This window comes from Chondrus crispus, genomic scaffold, assembly GCF_000350225.1.
Source record: "Chondrus crispus Stackhouse genomic scaffold, scaffold_145, whole genome shotgun sequence".
Taxonomy (NCBI): Eukaryota; Rhodophyta; class Florideophyceae; order Gigartinales; family Gigartinaceae; genus Chondrus; species Chondrus crispus.
This window is the reverse complement of record NW_005179013.1, coordinates 158,895-180,085: the sequence shown is the minus strand read 5'-3', so window position 1 is coordinate 180,085 and position 21,191 is coordinate 158,895. Positions and strand designations below refer to the sequence as shown.

The 21,191-nt window shown below is 55.6% G+C and overlaps 4 protein-coding genes; 2 read left to right on the top strand and 2 right to left on the bottom strand.

Moving 5' to 3' along the window:
* The first annotated feature begins 1,532 nt into the window (after positions 1-1,532).
* On the top strand, positions 1,533-2,404 carry CHC_T00008339001 (Plastid oxygen-evolving enhancer 1). XM_005713694.1 is given in 2 exon segments: positions 1,533-2,267; positions 2,268-2,404. The coding sequence occupies 1 exon segment, from the start codon at positions 1,533-1,535 to the stop codon at positions 2,265-2,267; it is 735 nt and encodes a 244-aa protein (XP_005713751.1). The 3' UTR covers positions 2,268-2,404.
* A 240-nt stretch (positions 2,405-2,644) lies between these two features.
* CHC_T00009123001 (Photosystem II 12 kDa extrinsic protein, chloroplastic) lies at positions 2,645-3,166 on the bottom strand. XM_005713693.1 is given in 2 exon segments: positions 2,645-2,710; positions 2,711-3,166. 1 exon segment carries the CDS (start codon positions 3,164-3,166, stop codon positions 2,711-2,713), a length of 456 nt encoding a protein of 151 aa, XP_005713750.1. The 3' UTR covers positions 2,645-2,710.
* A 469-nt stretch (positions 3,167-3,635) lies between these two features.
* Positions 3,636-4,293, top strand: CHC_T00002606001 (hypothetical protein). XM_005713692.1 is given in 2 exon segments: positions 3,636-4,268; positions 4,269-4,293. 1 exon segment carries the CDS (start codon positions 3,636-3,638, stop codon positions 4,266-4,268), a length of 633 nt encoding a protein of 210 aa, XP_005713749.1. The 3' UTR covers positions 4,269-4,293.
* Positions 4,294-4,334: 41 nt separating this feature from the next.
* On the bottom strand, positions 4,335-6,070 carry CHC_T00010287001 (lipoamide dehydrogenase). XM_005713691.1 is given in 2 exon segments: positions 4,335-4,582; positions 4,583-6,070. 1 exon segment carries the CDS (start codon positions 6,068-6,070, stop codon positions 4,583-4,585), a length of 1,488 nt encoding a protein of 495 aa, XP_005713748.1. The 3' UTR covers positions 4,335-4,582.
* Between the last annotated feature and the right edge of the window lie 15,121 nt (positions 6,071-21,191).

Sequence of the window (21,191 nt, the reverse complement as noted above, 5' to 3'; positions counted from 1 at the left end):
GATGGCGCGCAGGAAGCGGCGCGGGACGTCGAAGTTGTCGGCGTGGAACAGGAGCGGGCCCTGCGCGGCGAGGTCGTCGCGCGACGAGCCGAGCGTGACGAAGGCGACGTCGGCGCGCGGCACATGCTCGAAGACGGTGCGGTCGGCGTAGTACAGGTCGTCGATGTGCAGGTGGAGCACCGGGGTGCGCGCGAGGGGGCGCGACGACGGCGAGATAGAGGACCGCGGGTCGACGGGGGCCAGGGCGTGGATGTGCGCGACGGATGGGCTCCGCAGAAGATCCCGTAGGACCAGCGCGCCCAGCGTCGTGTGCGCGCCGCAGATGACGGCGGTCAGCGAGGGCGGCGGCGGCGCCGCGCTCACGGATGAGGGGGCCGGGGTTGCGGTGGAGTCGGTGGCGAGGAGGGGCGAAGGCATGGTATGGTAGCGGGGGAAGGGAAGGGCATGGGGAAGGGGGAGGGGTGAAGGGAAGAACGGGGTGTGGGGCCTGGCAAGGTTGCCGTTTCGCGGGTGCGACAAGTCATGCAGGGAGAAGAGGACTTCTCCTTGCAACCGGTGAACGGATGAAGCGCAAGCTTCAGAGGGTTGAAGCTGCCGTGACAATGTTTACGCTTTGATTGGTTACCCTTGGTAGCTGGAGCGACGCACAGCAAGGTCGAAAGGCCTCTATTTACAGTGAGTTTCCGCATTACACGTTGCCACGCATCACAACACGTCTCACACGTTTCCATGCTCATTACAGCCTTGACGGAAGGAGGATGACTGTAAGTGTTAGGGCGAAAAGTTACTTTTTGAATAACTTCTAGAGGGGCTACGATATCTCGAAGCGAGCTGCGTAAGCGCGGGGGGCAGATCGGTGGAGATCTTTTACGTCGCGGCCGGAACTTGTGGTTGTGACGGTATGGGGTTGAAGAGGAGATCATCCTCCTTCCCCCTCCTCACTGAGCCGCCTGCTGTCATACCGTCCCCGGTCTGCACCTCTTGTTCCCCCTTGTTCCCCCCTTCTCCCCGCACCCCCCCATCCTTCTATCCCCCCTCCAATCGCAACCGCACCTTCCCCCCGTCACCGCCGCTCCGTCAAACTCTCCTCCCCCGCCATGACTTTCGCCTTTGTCGCTCCCACCCCGGTCGCCGCCGCCGCCTCCTTCCGGGGGCGCGCCCTCGCCGCCCCCGCGCACAGCCCCGCTGTTGGTACGTCCCCGCCCGCTCCGATCGGCCCCTGTTCCCTTGTTGGCGCGTTGCCACCCCGCGCGCGCCACTCCTCGCAGCCCGCTTTCCGCGCCCGAAAAAAAATTCCAAGTCTAACCCACACCCCCGCGTCTCTCGCTTCCTTCCTCCCCACCCGCACAGTGCGCGCCTCCTTGGCGGACAGGCTCGTGAAGCGCGCGCGCCAGGACGCGGACAAGGCCGCCGCGCTGCTGCGCAGCGCGCCGGTGCAGGGCGCCGCGCTGGGGCTTCTGGCGGCCGCCGCGCTGGTCGCGCCGAACGCGGCGGGCGCGCTGACCAAGAGCGACATCGACCAGCTCACCTACATGCAGGTCAAGGGGACGGGCTTGGCGAACCGCTGCCCGGAGGTCGAGGGCGCCAAGGGCGCTATCAAGCTCGACTCGGGTAAGTCGTACAAGATCGTCGACCTTTGCTTGGAGCCCAAGACGTTCCAGGTTGAGGAGGAAGTCTCCGGCAAGCGTAAAGGAGAGGTTAAGAAGGCCTTTGTTGATACTAAGCTGATGACTAGGGCGACGTATACGCTTACTGGGATTGAAGGGCCGTTGAAGGTCGGCAATAATGAGGTTGTGTTTGAGGAGAAGGATGGTATTGACTACGCTGCTACGACTGTGCAGCTGCCCGGTGGGGAGCGTGTCCCGTTTTTGTTCACGGTTAAGAATTTGATCGCAAAGGCCGATGGCACAGACATCACGACCGCCACAGAGTTTGGCGGTGACTTCAAGGTCCCGTCGTACCGCTCGGGGCTCTTTCTGGACCCTAAGGGCCGCGGTGGTACCACTGGGTATGACATGGCAGTAGGCTTGCCAGGCATGGAGGCCGACGGTGGCGAGGGCCAGGACGAGATCTTCAAGGAGACTAACAAGGTGTTCCAGGTTACCGACGGCGCGATCGAGATGGCCGTCCAGAAGATCGACGCCGCTAACGGCGAAATGGCAGGCGTGTTCGTGTCGGAGCAGCTGTCCGATACGGATATGGGAGCAAAGACGCCAAAGAAGGTGTTGCTTAAAGGCGTGTTCTACGGGCGTGTCGAGGAGTCTTGAGGTCGGCTGCTTTGTCGTGCTTATTTAGTGCTAGTCGTTGTGCATGCGCATTGGGGTTGAGTGGGGTTCGGGCGTTCGATTCGCTTTGTTATGCGTAGACGCGGCGTGGGTCACCGGTAAAAGTCATTTCATCTGAACATCTCGATGCACTTATCTAAGAATCAAAGTAGTCTGACAGTCTTCAACCTCAGTGTTCAGTTCTCTACGCACGTTATTAGGGCCCGTTCAGGTGGCTATGTCTCCATAAATGACTTCTTCTGAGCTGGTGCAAACGCATATTTGTGAACCAAGTGCCAGAGAAATAAATGGCTGCGGTCTATTTTCGTCAAAAGGCAAGCAAGCAATGTTCCGCGCTGGAGAAAACACACTCAAAGACATTGAAGAAAAACGTATTAATTGCAGTTTAATGCCTAGAAGCGAAAACGACTCAAGCAAAAAAGCATCTAACGGTAGAGGCCGTTGTTAAACTTGTCCAGCTCATACTCGGGGGTAGGTTCCAAAGCGGTGAGGTTATCCTTGTACTTCTCGAGCGTCGTCTTCATCTGCGGGGTAAGATCTGGCAAGGCGAAGAGCTCATCGACTGACTTGTACGGGCCATTCGCGACGATCAGGCCCGCGAGGGTCGGGTAGAACCCTTGGAACTTGACGTACGCGCGGACGTTGGCGTTGTTGACGTCGATGACGTCGCTGCCGCCCAAGAAGCCGACGTTTGGATACTCACGCTCGGCGTTCGCGACCTTCGGCAGCGCGGCCGCGGCCGCGGCAGCCACCACGCCCGCGATGATGGCGCGGCGCGACACGGGCTCCTCCGCGGCGTCGGCCGCCATGCGGACGGTGCAGGTCGACGTGGCGCGCGCGGCGCGCAGGGAGGGAAGGGCTGGTCCGGTGACGAAAGCCATCGTTGCGTACGGGGAGGCTCGGTTGTGCAGGCGAGGGGGAGCGGAAACAGGGGTGAGGAAGTTGGGGTTTGTGAGAGCCGGAGAAGAGTAAAAGAACGAAGGTCAAAGGCGAGTGTATGATGTCAGACTCAGCTGCGCCCTGACGGAGATCTGAATCTCGTCCCCGTGAGCTCGGAGCTGTCGATTGGTCAGTTGTTTCAACCCTTGTGTCGCTGCATACGAACCACTCATCCCACTCATCCAAACTTCAGATCAAACTCTCCAATTGGATCATACTGTAATGAAAATGCTGTAAGTACCATCGACTGTAATCACGTGATGTCCCTTACAGTTTCCACGGCTTTCCTAGCTAGACAAGTCGCCCTCCCAAGGATTAACAACCTGAGTCCTTTTGAAGAGGAGCAAAAAGCCAACGAGACGAAGCTCGCGTGCAACTCTTCTAACCGAAAAACACTCCGCGTCCGCAGCCATGGTATTCTACTACAAGACCTGTGACGATTCGTACCTTGTGTACGTCGGTAAAGATAAGCACGAAAACGAGCAGCTCATCGCGCACGGCTGGGAAAACGACGTCTGGTTCCATGTCGACAAGCTCTCCTCAGCCCATGTCTACCTCCGTCTCAAGGACGGGGAGACCATCGACTCCATCCCAGAGAGCGTTCTGGAGGACTGCGTACAGCTCGTCAAGCACAACTCCATTGAGGGGAACAAGATGAGCAACGTCGGTATCGTCTACACCTACTGGTCAAACTTGAAAAAGACAGGCGATATGGCCGTGGGCCAGGTCAGCTTTCATAACGTCAAGGCCGTCAAGAGATGCAAGGTTGACAAAAGAGTTAATGAGATTGTCAATAGACTCAATAGAACTAAGACCGAGGCTTTTCCTGACTTGGCCGCCCAGAAAACAGCCAGGATCAAGGAGCTCAATCGAAGGGCTAGGGAAGCTCTCAAGCACCAAAAGGAGGCTGAAAAGGCCTTGAGGGAACAGAGAATGAAGGAAAAGGAGGCACTCTCGTATGATAACATTCATAAAGAAGAGAAAATGTCAAGTAACAAGGAATTCTTTGGCAATCACACCGAATTCGAGGATGATTTCATGTGATCACATCCAATGGCAACCACCAAAACTTTGCATATACATCTCGATACTGAACACGAATCGCATCGGCCTGGCATATCGCCTTATCACGACTTTATCAACACATGCTGCTGTAGTATTCCCGAGTTCTACCTTCGTTCGCCAGCGCGCGACCGCCAATGTACATCGCCTCTCAGTCTAATCTTGCACAGAATCGCCGAGAAACCCAATGTCGTCTGTCCCGTTGCTCAACTGGAACGTGCAGTTTTCAAAAACGTTTGACGCAAAATATTAAGGATTCGGATTCGGTCCAGGTCATGATTAGTCTAGCAGTTACCTTAAAAATGAATTGGCTTGCCATGGGTCGCCATCGCTGCTTCCCGGGTAGCCTCTGACAAAGTCGGGTGCGCGTGACATGTGCGCGCGATGTCCTCCGTGCTAGCTCCATACTCAATCGCGAGCACGCCCTCTGCGATGAGCTCACCAGCGTTTGGTCCGACAATGTGCATACCGAGTAGCTTGTCCGTCTTCTTATCGGCCAGCACCTTGACCATGCCCTGGGCAAAGTCACCGCCAACGTCATTCGTCCGCGCACGCGAGTTGGCCATGAAGGGAAACGTTCCCTTCGAATACTCCACGCCGTCCTCCTTCAGCTCCTCTTCTGTCTTCCCAACGGTGGCCACCTCTGGGTGCGTGTAAATGACGCCGGGGACGCAGTTGTAATCGAGATGCCCAGTGCCGACGCCCGCGATAATTTCGGCGCAGATGAGGCCTTCATCCTCGGCCTTGTGCGCAAGCATAGGTCCCTTGATGACGTCGCCAATGGCATATACGTTGGGGACACTTGTGCGGAAGCTGTCGTCAACATCAATGCGGCCCATTTTGTCCATCTTCACGCCAGCCTCCTCCAAACCGAGCCCATGTGTGAACGGGCGACGGCCCGTGGCGACGAGCACGACGTCAGCTTCCAGGGTGTCCGCCTTTCCACCCTTAGAGGCTTCGATATCCAATAAAACTTTGCCGCCCTCCTTGCGCGACGCGACGACCTTGGTGCCAAGCTTGAATTTCATTTTCTGCTTCTTCAGGATGCGGAAAAAGCTATCGGCGATCTCCTTGTCAACACCGGGAACGATGCGATCGAGAAATTCGACGACGGTAACCTGTGATCCGAGCCTCCGCCACACAGACCCCATCTCCAATCCGATGACGCCGCCACCAATGACAATCATCTTCTCCGGCACCTTGTCTAGCTTGAGGGCGCCGGTGGACGAAACGATGACTTCTTCATCAACCGGGACGGGGGGCAACTTTGCGACTTCGGAGCCTGTCGCAATCATAATGTTTTTGGCCTGGATCTTATCCTGACCGCCGTCTATCAACTCGACGGCGACCTCGCCAGGCCCTCCCAATTTGCCCGCTCCCCTGACATAGGTGACCTTATTCTTCTTAAAAAGGCCCTCAATGCCCTTTGTCAAGCCGTTGACGCTGTCCATCTTGTGCTTCATCATCGCTGGGAGGTTGATGTCAACGCCGCCATTGATGTCGATACCGTGCTTTCCAAAGCTATTCTTTGCCTCCTCGAACAGATGCGACGAGTGCAGAAGGGCCTTGCTAGGAATGCATCCAACGTTAAGGCAGGTGCCCCCGAGCGCGCCGCGCTTCTCGACGCAGGTGACCTTGAGGCCGAGTTGCGCGGCCTTGATCGCGGCGGCGTATCCCCCCGGGCCACCGCCGATAATGACGAGGTCTTGCGGGGCGGCAGAGGCGAAGGATCTACGCAGAAGGGCGCGCATATCGCCGGATCGAGCGCGGAAGAGGAGCGCCATGGTGGGGGGGGGGGGGGGGGGGGGCGTTTGGATGGCGGAAGAAGTGGGACGTGAAGTGGAGGAACGGGTGTGTATATGCAGGAAGTTGATGGAAGGAATGGGAAGGGATTATCCCTTTTTTGACGATTTTTCGTGGTCAGATGACTGGGTTGTTTGTACACGTCTGTACACGTCACAACGTGTGAGGACAGAAGTGGTAGATATGGGCACTGGCGCATCTGCTGGCGGTGCTCGTCTGGACAGAAACTATAAAGCCTTCAGCCGTTCTTTCCACTTTGCTTATGCCTCGTCTCATCCTTTCCCGTCTTATAAATCACTTTTTGCTAATTCTCACCCGTTGATTCACAGTAGGCCAGAGTTATGAGCAGGAGAATTCGCCGCAGGCGCAGATGCGCTGATGTCTTTGCCCAAGTCGAGGCCAGACGCAGTCACGCACCAAGGCGGGGGTGCCACTCTCTCTCTTGACCCTAGGGCGGGCTAAAATGCCATGACGGTCGAGCTGAATGAGAAAATTTCCGCAATATATTGCTAGCCTGGAACAGATATCAATATGATGACGAGGTCACAGAGATTTTCGCTGGGTATCGCCAGCTCTCGATTGAGTGAAAGCGGGTACGGAAGAACAACGCCCCAATCCACGTACTTCACCGATCCACGTTCTTCGATAGCGGGAGATCAAATTTGTCTACGTCCCTGCAACGATGGAAGGCCATTGATTCAGGATGGAGACGCATCCTCTTTCTGTGATCCCATGACAGTCCTACATGTCCCCTGAGACAAGAATCAGAGATCCGTTCATCATGAGCGAAATTCATAAATTATCGCTCCAGTAGTGACAACTGATTCCATCACGAAACTCGGCTTCGCTTTGCTAACAAATAGGAAGAGGCGCAGATCACACTATAAACTTTGATGATACAGTGGCCCATCTTTAAAGAAGACGCACGATGGCACGGTGGAAGGGTCAACGTCACGCTTCCCATTATATCATCGTGCTCTCTCTTTTAAGAGAAATTCTAGGGCATCCATAGTAGACTTTACTTCACTGTAATATGAAAGTCGCCTCCAAATTACATCTGCACTGTAGGTCGGGAGGCCCAGCTCACTCCCTCCTTACTCGGCAACGCGAAACATTCCCTTCTATTGCCCGGTACCTGTGCTCTTCTCATTCTCCTCATCCTTCTACCCTTCCCCCACTCTTCTTTCTCTTAGCTTTTTTAGCTGTTTCACCCCTTCTCGTTCCTTTCCTTCTTACCATATTACTATGACGTGCAATCCTTTTCCCTCTAACCCCACTTCCCTCTCTTCAATTCTTTCCTGTTCATATGAAAGCTTCCCCTTTTCTCTTTCCACTCCTATCTATCTGCCAGTCTTTCCTCCAAGTTCATTTTTCGTTGCACCCTTTCCCCTCATTTTCTCCACAATAACCTACTTTATCACCCTCTCTTGCGTTGCCAGCATTGAGAGATGAACTTGATTTTGTACGGCATAGGCCGACCTTACCTTCCGAGGTCAATTTTGAAAGATTCTTCGATAGGCTCGTCCCGCAGATTCTTTCTGGATTTGGGAATCTAGCGTAAACTCTTACGAAAGTTGATTGTGCCATCTGCAGTGTTCAACCTGCCCTGGACTGCTGCAATCAGAAACATGCTTGAATATATTGACCCAGTTAACAGCTTGTATTGACAAGAAGTGCAACTAGCTTCGCTCTCAGCCGAATAGATAGAATCTTACACCAGCGAAATGAAACGAAACAGAACCTGATTCGTCTTCAGTTACCAGGAATGGCTGGTAGAATACATGCGAACACTATATTAGAAACCTGAGGCAGTTCGAAGCCGGTGGATTTGATTTTAATACGCCGCCTCGAGTCGTAGTGTACGTTCTCAGACGAGGAGTGATAAAGCTATGGTTCTGTGCTGTTCAAGGCAGCTCAGTTCTTTATTTTGGAGATAAGTTTCTGCTTATATACTGTTTGGGTTGTGTGAAGCTCTAGTATGGAGCAACAGAGTAGAGATAGAATTGCTATGATCAGTCAACTGTGTTCCACTATTCCGACGGTTCGATGTATAACCATTTGCCAGGATGAGCAATATCATCTTGTTGCCAACTCCTTGAAGCTAGTCACATTCTCCTTCCTCCGCTCCCATTTGTACTGAGTACATTGCTATGTCCAAGTATTGCGCCACGCTGTGTTACGTGGCTGGCTATTGTGCTGTTAAAGCATTTCATATCGACTCAAGCATGAGTGCAGCATGCAAAAATTGCATGTGCACCTGGAAGCGTTCTGCTTCCGAACTCCTCAAAACTTACGCGGCAGCTTCTTAGGCACTCTACAATGCACCGCCTCGTAAGACAGCCCAGTCATACCGCACCTACTATAGTTTTCCAGATTACCAAGTCTCTCTTTCCCTACTTAAGATCCTCCCGACGATAAACATCGAAGAGAGCTATCTCATATCTGCATTTACTACAACGTGCAATATCAAGTGAGTATTGTTGTCCTGTATACTTACAAGAGCATTATTGCCCGCAACAGCACGGGGAGTACGGTACTGGCAAATGCCAATTCCCGAAAGCGACCGCGATAAAACCGCATTTTCGTGTCACTCAGGTTTGTACGGATTCTCAAGAATGCCCTTCGTGCTTACCAACGCGCCAGCGACGTCTCAGAGAGCCATGGATATCCTGCTCTCTCCGTTCCGTTAGAAATGCTGTCTTGTATATCTAGATGATATCATCATCTTCAGCAAATCCTGGGAGGAGCACGTCGTCCACGTTAACGAAATACTGTCTGTATTGTAGAAGGCAGGTGTGAAGCTCAAGCTTTGCAAGTGCGAATTTTTCGTCGAAAAGATCAAGTACCTGGGCCATGTCGTTCGGCCAGGTACATTGGAGGTTGATGTCGCGCGAACCGCCGCGTTGGAACAAGTGAGGTACCCTCAAACGTAGACACAGCTCAGAAGCTGCCTGGGACTTCGCAATGTCTACCGCAGGTTCGTTCCGCATTATGCGAAAATTGCACATCCTCTAAACCAACTATTGAAGAAGGGACAACCGATCCAGTTGAAAGGATTCGACGAACAGTGCGAAAAAGCTTTTCATAAGCTCAAGGACGCCATCTTGGCAACACTGCTGTTGGCGCTGCCGAAGAAGGACCTACCATACTCGGTAGACACCGATGCAAGCGACTATCAAATCGGCGCTGCATTATTTCAAACGCATCCGGATGCGCAACGTAAACTCATCGGGTTCTTTTCAAGAACGTTAGCTGCAGCCGAGAGAAACTATTTTGTATCAGAAAAAGAATATCTAGCGGTAATTTGGGCCGTACAGACTTTAAGACCATATCTATATGGCGAGCACTTCATTGTGCATATCCACTATGCCTCATTGAGGTTGTTGATGAACGTAACCGACCCCAGCGAGAGATTAATCCGATGGAGGCTCCGCCTCTCTGAATTTGACTTTGAAATTACAGACAAGAAAGGAAAGACAAACAGCCAAGCTGACGCCTTGTCAACGCTGATAACCGATGGAGACACAGTGGACGAAATCGACGACGACATTCCATGCTTCATGGTCGAACCGGACGACGCTACAGAAGACGACGAAGAAGATTTTGAACGGCTTGACAACATCCTCGCTCTCGAGGAGGGCCCCGCCTCTGATCGCCTCCATCAATTCCAAGCCATCGCTCCGGAGGAGCTTCTTCGCGAGAAAGCCGTCGACCCCTTCTGCAGCCGAATCAAAGAAGAAATGGACGCCGGAAAACGCGCACGTTCACAACGGAGGCCGAGGAACTCGAAGGAACTCTATGCCGTACAGCGGCAGAGTTCGTACAAGTGGTAATACCACAATCATTAAGGGACGGGGTCCTTTGGTTAAGCCATTACGCAAAATTGGCGGGACACCCGGGAGGTAGGAAACTGTACAAGACATTAACAAGACAATTTTATTGGTCTTCAATGGCCCTAGACTGCTACACAGTTTCGAAGAATTGCGCCGCATGCGCGCGGGAAAGGTTGAAGTTGAGAAGAAACACGAAGCAAATGAAGCTATTTACACCAGAAGCTCCGCTGGAGTTTGTAGCCATCGACATCCTCGGTGAGCCAATTACAACTAAACGAGAAAATCGGTACATCCTGGTGATCAGCGATCGATATTCAAAACTTGTACGGACCGTACCGTTGAAGAAAATATCAGCTGCAAGCATCGCGCAGGACTTCATTTACCATTGGGTATTCGTGTACGGACCGCCGGTCAAGCTACTGTCCGACAATGGGACACAGTTTACAGCGCGGTTCTTTCAGAACGTATGCCGAATTCTCTGTACACGCAATGTTTTCACGACTACGTACCACCCGCAAGCCAATGGCCAAGTCGAAATATTTAATCGCACGCTCACTTCCGCACTGCGGAAATACGTCGGAGAACATCTGAAGGATTGGTACCTGTTTGGCGACGCGGTAACGTTTGCATACAACACTCAGGTTCACCGAACCACAAACATTTCCCCGTTCGAATTAGTATTACCTCTGGCACCGAGAAGTATCGCGCTCCAAACACAGCCGAAATTGGAACATTTCAGCTCGTCTCGAGCCTACCACTTGAAGTGGCAGTCGTGGTTGGAAAGTTTAATGAGAACCACCGACAAGAGTCTACGAAAAGAACAAGCTCGGTACAAGCTAAATTTCGATGCAAGACTTCGCAAGCCCAAGTATGACATCCCCGCAGGGTCGTACGTTTTCCTCCGAAAGGAGCAAGGCACGGCGAGCGAACCGAAACACAAGCTTGCAAAAGTTGCCACAGGACCTTATCAGGTTAAAAGGTCGGACCAACATACGGTTGTCATCGCCATTGGAGATCAAGAGGAACGCGTTTCAAGCGATCGAGTAGAACTTGCCCCAAGTCCAATGGACCATGTGCCGATAACGGGTCTACGACAGGCGCTACAGTTTCAGGATGGGGCTGAAAACAACGAAGAACATAACGTTGTCGATGATGAGGACAGTCCCCAGATAGACGCGCCGCCACAGGTATACGATGACAATTTAGTTAGCGACTCGCAAACAGCATGAACCCGGCAAGACATACAAGAGACCGGAGGTTCGGAAGAGCGAGACGAGTTGCATAACCTTCGGAAGGGGGAAGAAAAAAACTCACGTGAAGAAGAGGACGTAGACGCGGAGTACGTGATCGACAGGATCATCGATCACGGGCATCAAGAGGATAAATTAATTCTCAAGGTAAGATGGTATGGCTATGACATCAAGGACGCGACGTGGGAACCGGTCGCACAACTACCGCGCAGCGCAGTACTGAGATATTTCCGAAGCAAGAAGTTATGATTGCCACCGCAAGCCGCGCGCGCACGAGCGGTTTAACCCCCGTTAGGATACTTGCGAGTGGTGATTGGTATCGAAATCGCAGCGCAACGATAAAGGTGATAGTAATCACAGGAGTCAAAATGGCAGAAATGGAGGCGTAGAAGAGACACGAGATAACGTAGGGAGTCTTCCCCTCAAACCCCGTATAAGACCCGAGTCGACGGGCATCGACACTTCAAGGAACGGAACATTTACTGTAGTCTCGGATGACGCCATACACGCGTTCGGGACGCACACGAATAATCGCCATACGCACGTGATATTACGATGAGGATTAGAGGTCAACCCGCCCGTGAAGCGGAATTTATTTGAGAAATTAACGGGTGTCGAAAGCGAACTGTCGAGCCAGCAATATCAAAACGAAAGCCGCCCAGAAACAAGGTAACATAGGGAGTCAATCACGACACTGGCCGGTGGCCTTGCCAACTCGCTTCGAATGTGTTGATCAGGCTGGACAAGCTTAGAGACGAATGTTGACCTCAAGAGAGCATTCCTGCGCGGAGACAATGCTCCTGTCTACGTAAATATGAGAAGTCGCCAGAAGAGATGCCGGATCATCCCGACGAGACGACAATGTCGATCAGACTATGTGGAACGACACACCCGCGAACGCACATATTCACGAGCGGCGAACTCACCAGTTTACAACAATAACTTCCTTTCTTTTTCATTGCGTTTTTTTATGTTATGTGTCTGTTCTTTTTTACTTTGTTTTTTTAGGACGACGAAGCCTCTCCAGACCACGTCCGGAAGACGCGACACCAAGGAGAAGAACTCACGTGAAAGGAGACGCTTGGATCAGGGAGCCGACGACCGGACGTGCTCCAGGTGGTGTCAATGAACTGGAAATGGAAGGACTGTTAAAAGGGACTTAGAAAGTCCTGTTCATGCACAACATCACCGGTCGTGCCCTTGCACTTGCGTCATACCCACTAGGGAAGCGACGCCTCTTGAGAAAGAGGTCCCCTGCTGATTGATAAGGGAAGTTAGGTGAACATAGTAGATCCCTCACAAAAAATGGGGAACATAGGTGTACGTTTTCATCGACGAGGTAGTCAATTTAGTTAAGTTCACGAAATAGAGAAAGAAACCGTGAAGGGGAACGGCACGAAACATTCGTGGAAGGAGGGAGAGCCGTGAAGGATTCAGGTGAAGCCATCAGCGAAGAAGAAAGAAGACCCCACGACCCGGAGAAAAATTAGTACCAGGATTTGACATCGAAGGACAGGCAAAGTTGTTCCCGAAAGCAGAAACCTCATGTTTAATTCTAGTCGTGACGAAGGCCGCTATCCCGAGAGTAGGGGTGATGAAGAGGCTCACGGAAGTTTTCGCGTAGACCAAGGTCGGTCAAATACGAGAAGACGATGCCAAAGAGGCAAATCCGAGAGAAGAGAGCGGGACGCAGCTACAACCGTGTAAGTGACGGAAAAAGCGCGGTACCCCAGTCGGGGATGTATCGGTTTGCTGTTCAGAAGAAGAGTGACAGACGACAGGGCTCCGTCAGTGAGAAGGGGCGTTTTCAGGCTGGCGAGCAGGTAACTCTCAAGCCAAACGAGAAGGTGTGGAAAAGAAGCAGTGAAAATGCTCGTGCACACGCATGTGAACGAGTCGAAGCAAGAGGACGTGGAGGATGTGAACCGCGACGCGGAGGGAGAGTAACGATAGACGCCGGTATCGTGAGCACAGGAAGTGGGGAGCAGGGAAAGAAAGGACTTGGGCGATTTTATCTGAAACCCCCCTCACAAGAACGCAAGAGCCGCCGCAGTCGCACCACGAAAACGAAAATTTACTGTAGTCTCAGGCTGAGGTCAAATACCTCCTGAGACACGATCACGCGCACGATATAGGACGCTTGGATCAGAGATCCGCCCTCCGGACGCGTAATTTAATCAGGAAAATACTTACAGGTCGTCAGAAAAACGCTGGACAAGCGGTAAAAGCCGAAAATGGACCAAGGGGGCAACCCTCGAAAATTTAATGAAAAAGCTAAGGGGAAACAGTACTTGTTGGTCGCACGAAAATAGAGGAGCGCTGGCTACAGCCCATGACACAAGTACACCAGGTCACCCGATCACATCGTCGTGAGCCATCGCGCAAGACACTCAACGAGCGGGAGCCTTCTTCCACGAAGCAAGACGCAATGCCGCCGTCGGTATGGCCATGTCCAATGAGTTCCGTACGTCCGCAAAGGACGACCGACCCCCTGCCTAACACGACGAGCTTCTGTTCTCGCGACCCGCCTACCTGTTCGAGACAGCTGAAAAAATGGAGAAGAGAGAGCAGAGAAATGGTAATCCTCATGTCAACGAGGACTGATTTGTGACGTCTTATCGAGAAGGCAATCGAGAGTCTCGCGCCACCTTCCAACACGAACGATCTGGAGCACCAAAACGAGGAGAGCAACTCCGGAGTAGAGAGATCGTCGATCGAGGAGCTCATTACCAATGACAGAGCTGTGGCTTGACGCGACTGACGACGTCAAGCTCACGTTCTTGTTGTTACCCCAAGCGAACTGCCGAAACAACATCGTTCCTTTACTTCCTTTACTGTCTCGCACATTGACCCTCTTACTGCTTTCCTATGTTTTTATTGCCCAACGTTCCTGTGCCTCTTTATTTTATTTTACTTCTTGATTGTGAAGACAGAACACGACCCACACAACCACAGACGTTCCGATTCCACGGCGTCATAACGTTACCAAAAAAGGGGACGCCGAGGCGACATGAGGATTCGCACTCAAAGTACAAAGGAGATGGGACACAGGATGGAAGCTATTGCAGGGGATACTGAACGAGGCGGGTTCATAGGACAAAGGGAACCCCTAATCACGCATTAATATATTCCTCGACGAGATAACTGGGCGAACAAGGAGACCGCCTGATGGGGATGAAAGAGAGGAGCCTTATTAGAGGCAACAGGAGCCACAGACCCCAGCAATGAAGATAAATGCGTACTCTTAAGGGAGTATGCCTTGCGGAGACGCATGAAAAATATATAAAGAGGAGGTATGCGGGATGTAAGTCACAAGAAGAGGCATTTATCCCACCACACCAGAACACCGCAATCAGAGCGTCACCTCGACGGGGCGTCGGTGATGCAGATTTGAGGACGAATGAGGAGGGAGCCACGGGCTCCGCTCTTGAGGGGGGGCGTGTGGGCCCCGTCAAAGCGTTAGATAAAGAGGAGAAAAATGAAAATGAGGAGAAGGATGACGTACGTGTTGGATAAAGAGAAGAAAAATGCAAAAAGAGGAGGAAGTTGATAGGAAAAGGGAATGCAATTTATTTTCGGTGGAACGAAGGGAAGTGTGGACGATGAGACGACACCCTCAGAGGACAATGATCCGAACATGGATCGGCGAGACGCTACCATCGGCAATGGGTCAATGGGACGATTCACCCAAGGATGTTTTCCTTCGGAATTGAGACGACAAGCTGCGCCAGTAAGCGCAGGTCAGCGAGGGACGTTCCTCCAAGAGCCCCCTCGTTTATTCCGTGAGCACGGAGCAATGTGCGATAGACGCTGGCAGCGTCGTCGTTCTTTTTGATAACATCTGGAGAGGACGGGGAGGTCGAACCTCCCCTGGTCGATTGGACTGCGTCGACGATTGGTGACAAGGCGGCGGCAACCGTAACAGCCGCAGAAGAAGGGGGACGAGCTGAGACGTGCACAGGGGAAGACGGTGCAGAAGGAACCGAGGGGGTAAGGGAAAAAGAAGTTCTCTTCCTTTCTTGGGCTGCTCGCACGGACAGACTTTCAGTCCGGCTAGCTGACGAGGGGACTTCTCTCGTCTCTGATGGAGGTTGACACCTGGCCACTGGAGGTAAATAGGACTGCAAAGGGGATTTGACCCCCATGCACACAGGGGCTTTCGTCGCCCTTATTGGAGCATTCACGGGAAGATTGGGGTCGATTGGATCGACAGGAAGTGAAGTCGGTGAGACCGGTAACACAGGGCGAGAACGCAAAGGCTCGCCGAGACAGAGGTTGCGCTCGCCGGGATCCGCAAGGAAGACGGGAATCTTAACCGGAACGGGCGTCTGACTTCCATATTGTCGACTCAGACGGGCCTCGTCGCAAAAACATCGCGACCCCGTCCAGGGGTTAAACCAAGCTTAGTCCCCCGCACCACGATGAGCACGACCAGGAGAGAAGGAGTGGCGTTGCCGGACGAAGGAACGAGAGAAATTTTGACGCGGTATCAAGTCCCAATCGACATTCTCTATTTTATCGAGGAGAGAATGCAGTTCGGTGTCTGCATCAGCACCGCCCAGGGGAACCGAATGATCGAGGCGTCGGATGAGGCTGATGAGCTGGAGAACCAAGTACCAAACCCTCCAGCAGTCGTAGGTCTCCCACAGGAGGGTCACTGCCACTTTGGTACTCCACTCTGTGAGGAAGACTACCCAAAGGCCATGCAGAGGATCACGTCCGCGCCAGGGAGCAGCATCAGCGGAATGCGTCGAATCAGGGGAGGCGGAATGCAAAGCGATCGCATGCATTTAATTGGTTAAATCTGTGGAATAACTCCTCTTCGCTCTGGGTTGGGTGAGAGGCGGAGGCTCTAGCGAGGGAGCACGCGGCGCGGACGCGACGCGCTAATTGAACCGATCGGACGAGCTCGCGAAAAGAGAGTGGCTCACTGGCCGGTTACGCGCAGTCGCCCCGTGGTGCGTGAACGGGAGCGACCGGTAACGGGTTAAAAGCCAGCGCGCGCGACAGACAACCGAAAACGGACGTACGTAGGCGCAAAAGGGACGGGGGCGAGCTTGCCCCCGTTTACTGGTGGGGACGGGTGCCAAGTCCTAACCCCGCAGAGGGACGCCTCAGGCATCTGTCCCAGTACAGTAGTACAGTAGCTGTCGCCTAGTGCGTGCCGGGTACTGTACACAATTAAAAACTAGCTCCATAATGGCTACTACCGCACGGACGCTGCTACTACACGTGTGCACTACTGTACACGCGTGTTGCTTACAGACTACCGCACGGACGACACGTGTGCTATCGCGCATACGTAACACGCGTAGACTACCGCTCGGACGACACGTGCACTACTGTACACGTACTCCAGATTACGACCGCTCGGCATGCGCGCGCGCTCGCTACACGTGGGCACAGCCGCCCACGTGTGTACCGTATACGGCCGTCCGATGACCTCCGCGTGCTCGCGCCGGTCACTATACTACAGACCTTCCCCCCTTACCTTTCGTTACGTCCCCGTAGCGACCCTCTACTCGAGCGCGCGGGTCCGTTCCGGACGTTTCCTTCTATCACGCACGATGCGGGAACAGAAGCCCCTCCGTGTGGACGATCATGCCCCCTGGCTGGTCAGCGAGCTGGCGGTATATAACGCTGCGAGTTCGTCCGATTCGGAGAGCGCGTCTTCCGATTCTCCCCACGTGATCCACACTGACCCCCCAATTCTTCCCCAACACTCCCCTGCGAACTCCGAAACCTCCTCCCACAGCGACGACGACATCCCCCTACAGCGGCTCTTCAACCAACCGATGGACGGTCATCGCGACACTCCGGCTGTGCGCGCGTACAGGCAGCCGTTGAGCCCGCCTCGAGCTCCGGCAGCGACGCCGGTCGGTCCCACCTTCCAACCGCGGCGACGCCTTCGCGACGGCCTGCAACCGTCCACTGGAGTGGCGGGGCCCGTGCAAGCGCCAATTCATTCGCCCGTACCGGTCGCTTCGCCACCGCTGGGCACCCAAGCAACACAGTCCTCGCCGCTGCCCCTCGCGGGCGTGGCTCCAAGAATGGTCGAGGCGGACCCGGGGCTCCCCGTGGAGCTGCCGCCGCCTCCCATGTCGCCGCTGCCTGCTGCAGGTACGGCGCTCACAAGGGCCGCTTCCGAGGCGCCGTACGTGGCGCCGGCCCCGTGGAGTAGCGTAGCGCTTGCGCCGGCCGGACGGGGAGCGACAACGTCGCTGGGGCGGGTATTCACCACCCCGAGTACCCCGGGCTGGCTGTGTAGCGGCGTCGGTTTCGTACGGTCGCTGTGGCCCGGGTCCTAGATGGACCACCGCCGCCGGCGCGCACGCCGACGCGCTGCAGGCCGCAAGCCTCCGCTTACGGTCGAGGAGTACGTTCAGCGGAACTTGCTGGACGCGGCGAGGCTCGCGGCCATTCCGATGGTGCACGCGATCAAGACTCCGTCCGGACGCGGTGCCGTGGCGCAAGAGAACCGCGCCGGCGCGTGAAAGGCGCGGTGGCGTCACGCTCCGTGTCGGACGCCGGCTGCGGCGAGCAGTGACTTGCTCTACGTCCGCTGCGAGGGAGAGGAAAAGTACAACATCTCGCTGCTGAACCTTTTCGGTCGGTATCGCCGCTACGAAGGCCTCGCGCCCGACGTCCGCTTGGTGGCCTTTCCGCGGTCTTTCGACAGCTGGTACAGCGTGGCGAACCGAGAGCGGTGGGGTGAGGACGCAGCGCGCGAGAGTCGGCTGCGCTGGCGCCGGGTGGACGATTTATTCCACATGTGGCACAGCACCGAGTTTTTCTCGGTGCCCAGCGCCGCGCGGCGTGGCCTGTACCCCGGGCTCCCGCCGATCTGGTCGACGTTCGAGGCGCCGGAGTACCTGTGCGTACCGACGCCGAGCGTCATGGCGTACGTGGCGGCACATTGGTTGCCGCTCGGCCGATTGGAATCCGCGGAAACGGAGCGAACGCGCGTCTTGGTGCACGCGATCATGATTTCCGAATGGGCGGTCTTGGACTTCTTGTGCTTCTTGCACGCCGCTCGCGAGTGACTGCCGTTCTTCACGAAGTGTCCCGACCCGCGGCTGATCGTGCGGCGCGAGGAACCGTTCGGTGAGCGCGGCCTGCTCTTCCGCCTCTCGGCCGGGCTCATCGATATAATCCGCTCCGTCGGTATCGCGGAGATCCTCGAGGGTACGGCGTTTGACGCGGCGTACGCGACGCAGCTGTTGGCCTTCCCCGAGGGTATGGATTGGAGCGGCCGGCCGGACTTCGTGTGGTTCAGCTGGAACCAGCGGTGTACCCTACCGATGCCCGCCGGAGCCGAGGCAGAGACCGGTGCCGATGGTGGCAGCGCGGCTCCTGGTCCAGCGGACGCGACCGTCGCGGTCGACGTGGACGGCGCAGTCGACACGGTCGACGCGGGTGACACGGGCGGTTGCTTGCCGATGCCGATGTCGCGCCGCCGCGCGATGCAGGAACCGGTGCAGTGAGGAGCGTCGTCAAGACCGCGGTACCGGCCCGCGGCGGATCCGCTCGCGTGGCCTCGATCCAGAGCGACTCAACGAAGGCGTTAAGAGAACCCCCCGGTGTCGTGGGAATTTCGGCCCTCACCTCAAGCCCCTCACACATCAGCGTGGTGACCGGTACCGAAGGCGATCATCGTCCCGTTCCGATGCGGCCTCCTCCCGCTCCGCAAACGTCCGGCCGGTCTTCTCCGGAGCGCCTCCGTGAGGAGGCCGCGTTCACTGCCCTGCAGTACGCTTGCTCCTTCGAGGGGGCAACAGTTCCTTCGTCGGTTGAGCAGGCGCTGCTGCAGGCGCGCGAGTGGATGCAGCAAGCCAAGCAGCTGGAGACGACCGTCGCGGCGCTCCGAAAGGCCTCCACTGCGGCGGAGCGTGAGCGCGTCGAGCATCACGAGAAGCTCCGCGGCGTGCAGGACATCCTCGCAGTTGTCAGCCAACGTCTCGCAGCGCCGCCGATGCCTGCCGCTACGGTCGGGGCCTCGTGCCTCGCGCTCGAAGATGCCGTGGCGGCTCCGCCGGCTAAGCGCACGCGTCGTTCTTGAGCCCCGATCCGTTGGTCGCCCCCTTTCGCGTAGCCCATTAGGGGCTTCGCCCACAGTAAATAGAGCCGATTAGCGGTGTTCCTTGCCTTTTCCTTTTGGCGCGTGCGGGCGGCAGTGCACGACGCGCGCGAGCGAGGTCGTCCTGACTGTTCGGCCATGCGAGGCCGGAAGAAGCGCTACGCCAGCACGCTTGTCCGTCCTTGGCGCGTACGCCAATATCGGTCGATAAAAGGTTGCGGGAGCCCCTCGAAGGGCTCGTAGGTATCGTCGGAAGCGGCGTATCCGTACCAGCGAACCTTTTACTCGATGCCGCCGCGGGTCATACGGTGTCCGACGATGCGGTCAACGACGTATTCCGGGCGGGGCGTTGTGGCTTGTGCGTCCGATGCGGATGGAATGGCCGAGGTGACAGTGTCCCCTGGCCTGCGTGGCAATTTTGTGACGCGGTCGATGCTCACGCGGTTCTCCACATTGTACTGCTCGATGAGGACCGTGGTGTCCGTAGCTGAGCGCACGCGAAACGGCCCCTCTGTCCTTGGTAGAAGTTTGACAGAGAGCTCGTCCGTTCCGGTCGTACCTTGCGCACGCGTGCGTCGCTCGATGCTTGTCAACGGGCGGGGCGGGCGATCAACGTAGACAAAATCGCCCGCCACAACGACCGGACGGTAGCGGACCTTCTTGTCAAAATCGTCCTTGTACCGCTTTTGCTATGCGGATAATTTCGTCCGAGCGCGGTCGAGAGCGTCGCGAAGCTTGCGCAGCGTGGCGCGCTTGTACTGCACCGGGGTCCGCGGGTCCTCTGGATGGGTCCCCGCGTCCTGCGGCACAGTACCGGGGAGGATTAAACCGGACGGTGGCCGCGTTAACACCAGGTCGAACGGAGTCGTCTCCGTCGACCGGTGGACCTGCGTATTGTACGCGAAGGTCAGCGGCTGCACGTAGTCGTCCCAATCGCGCTGGTGCTACTCCACGTAGTGCCGGAGGCGTTGCACGAGCGTGCGATTGAACCGTTCGGTCTGCCCATTCGACTGGGGGTGGTAGGCTGTCGTGAGATAATGCCGCACCCCCAGGAGGGCGCATACTGCGTCCAAGAATTTCGCAGCGAGCTGGGGGCCATTGTCGGTTAGTACGTAGCGCGGTGCTCCGTAAACGTAGACCCAGTTGTGTAAAAACGCGTTTGCAACGACCGAAGCGGTTGTGGCCCGGAGCGGGATACTGCGCGTTAGCTTGGAGAACCGGTCGGTAATTACCAACACGTGTTGGTTTCCGTGCGCGGTCTTGGGCAGGGGCCCCAGGAGGTCCATCGCGACAAACTCCAAGGGGCCAGCCACGGAGAACAGCTTGAGATCCTTTTGGTTCTTGACAAGCGTCCCGCGGGTCGCAGCACACGAGGTGCAGTTCCGTACGGTCAAAAACGCGTCGCTGGCCATGTGTGGCCAGTAGTACTCCCTGGGAAGGGTGTAGTACATACGCGTCGCTCCCGGGTGACCTGCCAACCTCGGATGGTGTGCCAGGTACAGTACCCGGGGGCGCAACCGAGTCGGTACCACGCGCTGCAGGGTTTCGCCCAGCGGGGATATCCTCACGAGAAATCCGTAACGGTCGATGTCGAACTTCGAGTTCGGCGTCCCGACGGTTTCCGCGGCGAAGCGACAGAAGGTGTCCTCAGCTTGTTTGCGTAGAAATTCCTCAACCGAGATGGACGCAGCGTCGCGTTCCTCGAGAGTCATAGTGAGCGCGTGACAACCGTCCGCACGGTCTTGCGGCGGGTCCCAGTGCACATTGTCCAGGAGGGCCTCGCTGCCCTCATCGTACTGGACCGCGAAGCACGGGACCTCATCATCGACCGGTTCGGTGTCTCCTCCATCGGTACGTAAGCGCGATACGCCGTCTGCGAGTTGGTGCTTGACGCCTGGGCGGTACCTGTACCTCGTAGTCGTACTCCGCCAAGCGCAGGCGC